Source organism: Apium graveolens, chromosome 4 (genome assembly GCF_009905375.1).
Source record: "Apium graveolens cultivar Ventura chromosome 4, ASM990537v1, whole genome shotgun sequence".
NCBI classification, from domain to species: Eukaryota; Viridiplantae; Streptophyta; class Magnoliopsida; order Apiales; family Apiaceae; genus Apium; species Apium graveolens.
The window spans coordinates 106397906-106401695 of NC_133650.1; the positions used below are offsets into that span (position 1 = coordinate 106397906).

At 38.2% G+C, this 3790-nt stretch overlaps 1 protein-coding gene across 1 annotated transcript; it reads left to right on the top strand.

Moving 5' to 3' along the window:
• The first annotated feature begins 728 nt into the window (after positions 1-728).
• On the top strand, positions 729-3084 carry LOC141718781 (calcium uniporter protein 2, mitochondrial). The gene is made up of 2 exons (XM_074521165.1): positions 729-1403; positions 2228-3084. Exons 1-2 carry the CDS (start codon positions 876-878, stop codon positions 2738-2740), a joined length of 1041 nt encoding a protein of 346 aa, XP_074377266.1. The 5' UTR covers positions 729-875; the 3' UTR covers positions 2741-3084.
• The last annotated feature ends 706 nt before the right edge of the window (positions 3085-3790 follow it).

Consider the following 3790-nt stretch of genomic DNA (forward strand, 5'->3'; position numbering starts at 1 on the left):
CAATGGTATCATTTTGTAAGAAAAGGATAAGGAATAAATTCAGATAACAAACATTTTTATTCAAATTTTAGAATAAGGTAAATTATTTGTGGACCACAAATAAAAGAATATAAGAAAAATAACAATTGTAATTTGAATTTCGTAGGAGTGGTTCATAACAATAGTGTTTTGTAGATTTTATATCTAACACGTTATTTCACGAGTGTCAGGCCTCTAATTCAATGGCACAGATCAAAATTTCGTTTACTTATCAGTATTTTTTTTTATGGATCGGACATTTTCTTTCTGCGGGATGTTAAAACACAGATCTAATAATTATTCAATTAAAATTTGAAGTTATTAAAGAGAAATATGCTTATGTGGGTGTAATTGTGAAAAAAATAAAAGTAGTAAAATATACATGGCCTGTCGAAAATAGCTGTTGACATCGGAACAGGGTTTAAGTTACTACTACTGCATTTCACCGTCCAGATGTCCAAAAGTCTATATCATCCCCAACTAAACATGTCCTGATAATCACCAGTCCTACAATCCAACGGCTCTTGTTCATCCTCATGCGGTGTTACGTACCCGTGATGTGGCGCTTTTATCACCCCAATCACTCCCAAACACAAACGTTGAACCGTGGAATGGACCTCACTAGAATATTCCCCAAAACAAATTAATTCCCTAAAATCATTTTAAATATATCGTTTACAATAATAATTAAAAATAATCGTTCTTATCGTTTATCTCTTTCCTATTCTCGTTCCTCGAAAATTGGACCTATATAAGCCCCCCCTCCCATTAACAACAAATGCACCCTCATTTTTGTGGCGATTCGTCCGTGTTATTTTTACATCTACACACACAAACAAATTGAAACTAATACATCAATGGCGTTTAACAAAATGCTGATGCAACGTATGTTTAACATTTCTAAAGTTTCACACCAAGCCTTAACTAGCTGCCGCATTTCATCCTCCGCCGTTTCTCATTCTCCTCGAAATGAAAGAGCTCCGGCGATTGATCCCGGAGACGTTTCCATCTTCCGGCGGCTGATGAGGCCTCCGGCGCCGGACTTGCCGTACTTCGCGGCGGGGGAGAGGTTGATTGAGAAGCTACGTGGAATGGAGATTGGGAGAGATAGGATCAGGCTGGATGGATTGAGTCCGCCGGCGTCGGCGCTGGAGGGGAGATTGACGGCGGAGGATGCGAGGAAGTTGATGAAAGTGGCGCAGATTGAGATGGTTAAGGAGAGGATTAAGAGGATTGGGAAGTGTTGTGTGAGTTATGAAGAGTTTGTTAAACTTTGTGTACAAGGAGCGGGGAGTGAAGAACAAGGTTTCGAGATTGCTAAGATTCTTGATGAGTCGGGAAATGTTCTAGTGTTGGGGAAAGTTGTGTTTCTTCGTCCTGATCAGGTATAATTTGATTATTCGATCAATTTTGATTGTTGTTTATTTGGTTTGATTATGTGTGTGTTTTAGGTGTTTGATGAATTTAGATTTAAGATTTGAGTAGAAGGGGAGGAGTTTTGTTGATTTTGGAAATTTGAGAAGATTGAAAACTAATGGGTTTTTTTTTTGTATTATGTCCTCTGGGATGTGCTTGTTTTTTTCTCAACAGGGAAGAGTCACACTCATTGAATGTTGTTTCTCCAGATCTCTATAAGATGGTGACTCTTTTATAGAGTTTGTGACACCCCCAAAACTTTGCAGAGGATTCATTTTACGGCTTTACAACCGAAGAACCTAACTAATCGCCCTTAATAACAAAACATGGTTACAAAATCTCTACCTTTTTTCGTATAGAGGGGGTTCCCTTGATTATTTTTAATAACAAATAGCTATATGCTTTTAGCAGATCCACATTGGAAGCTTGAGTTCGATTAGGGGATTAGGGGATTTTGGATTATATATTTCTAAACAAGATTATATACCTTATACTAATTATTGTATTACTTAAAAATTTGGGGAGCTTAGTATAGGGAGGTGTTTATAATCCTCATGGATACTACTATTGCTGTGTTGTGAGTATATAATCACGTATTGGTAAAAACTAAGGGTGGGTGTTGATTTAAATAGAAGTACTGTTTTACATTTTTTGCTAGGGTGGGGATAGATTTAAGGAGATTAACAATTAGGTAAAATGGAAGGAGTGTATTTGCCTCTTTGGCTGATCGATAAGAAGTGTAGTGGGGGGAATTTGTTTTACTACAACGTCTTGTACCGTTTTTCATTTCCAGGTAGCAAAAGCTATTCATGGTCTAATTCCGGTCCCTGTAGCCCACCCAGAGGATCCCAGGAGGAAGGAGCTTGAAATTTTGGAGGAGCAGAAGTGTATTATTGACAAAAAGGCTGAGTCATTGGTTCGTAGGGAGCTCTGGTGTGGGCTTGCCTTCCTGATGGTTCAGACAGCCGGTTTCATGAGGTTAACATTTTGGGAACTATCATGGGATGTCATGGAACCTATTTGTTTCTATGTTACATCAATGTACTTCATGGCTGGTTACGCATTCTTCCTCAGGACGGCTAAGGAGCCTTCTTTTGAAGGATATTTTCAAAGCCGATTCAGCACCAAGCAAAAGAAGCTCATGAAGGCCAACAACTTTGATTTGCAAAGGTACAACGAGCTGCGGGAAGCCTGTTATCCTCATCCATGGCCTAGGGAAAAGTCTGTTACATTTGGTGTGCCTGATGATGGTGATAACTCTGAGAACATGGGAAGTGCTCCTTCACAACAATTTAACCTTAGATAGAATATCATAACAAACAAATTATTAGGCAAAAGAAGCCATACGCTGTTATTTTTTGTTGTTATGTTCCTTGTTGGCGGCTTCTGTAACATTGATGCGGAGAGAAACTAAGGGTTGCTTAGTATGAACCTTAATTCAACAGGTCCATTATGAGCTTAAAATAGTAATACCAAAACATGCGGTTGCTAATGATAAAGAGAGCATAATATTACCCCTTGTTTTCATGTATCAGAGTTGAAAGATCAAAATGTATCAAAACCCCTTTGTTGTACCAGTTGTCCAGTGGTGTCAACTAAGTTGTATGCAAATGATTTCATAATTCTATTAAAGATGTTTATGGACCAAAATAGTTCAAACTAGAAGTTTTAGTCAGTTATATTAAGCATAATCACCCATATAATTCGTTTTTGTTGTACTAACTGGGTTGTTTTCATGTTTGGTGACTAATAATCGAAAGTGCATCAAGTGCATAGCCAAAAGTATACTAGCCTGTAAATAATTTTTACCGGTAGAGTTACAGTGCAAATAAAAGTATAAAACCATAGCCTCACTGGTCACTGCCAAACAATTCGGCCTCGTTGGTATTAGAAAATCTGACCTTGTTTGAAGTTGGAAGAGATGACGACAATGTCGTTTGTCGTTTAATCGGGACAATCACCTTCCCAAGTTATTGCCTGCTGCCCGAGTCTGACGGCTCTACTTTGCAGCTGGATTATTATTTGATTCATTATTAACATGTTTATTGGAAGGAACTTTGGGTATTTATTAAACAATGATGTAATCATTATTGACTTGGGGTGTAAAACTGGTACACGATATCTTGTCATTTGATTCGTGTCTGTTTGTGCATGTAGTCGAGGTGAGGGCAGAACCTAAAACGAAGCAACCATTACAGCTAAATGTGCTCATCTTGCTGGTCTTAAAATATAGCTGTCAACCAAAAACTAATATTACAAACATAGGATACGTTTATTGACCATGACAAGTACTCCTCCCCTTCCCATGGCTGGGCTGGCACGGCAACCTACATGGTTTTATCAATGTGAAAGCCCT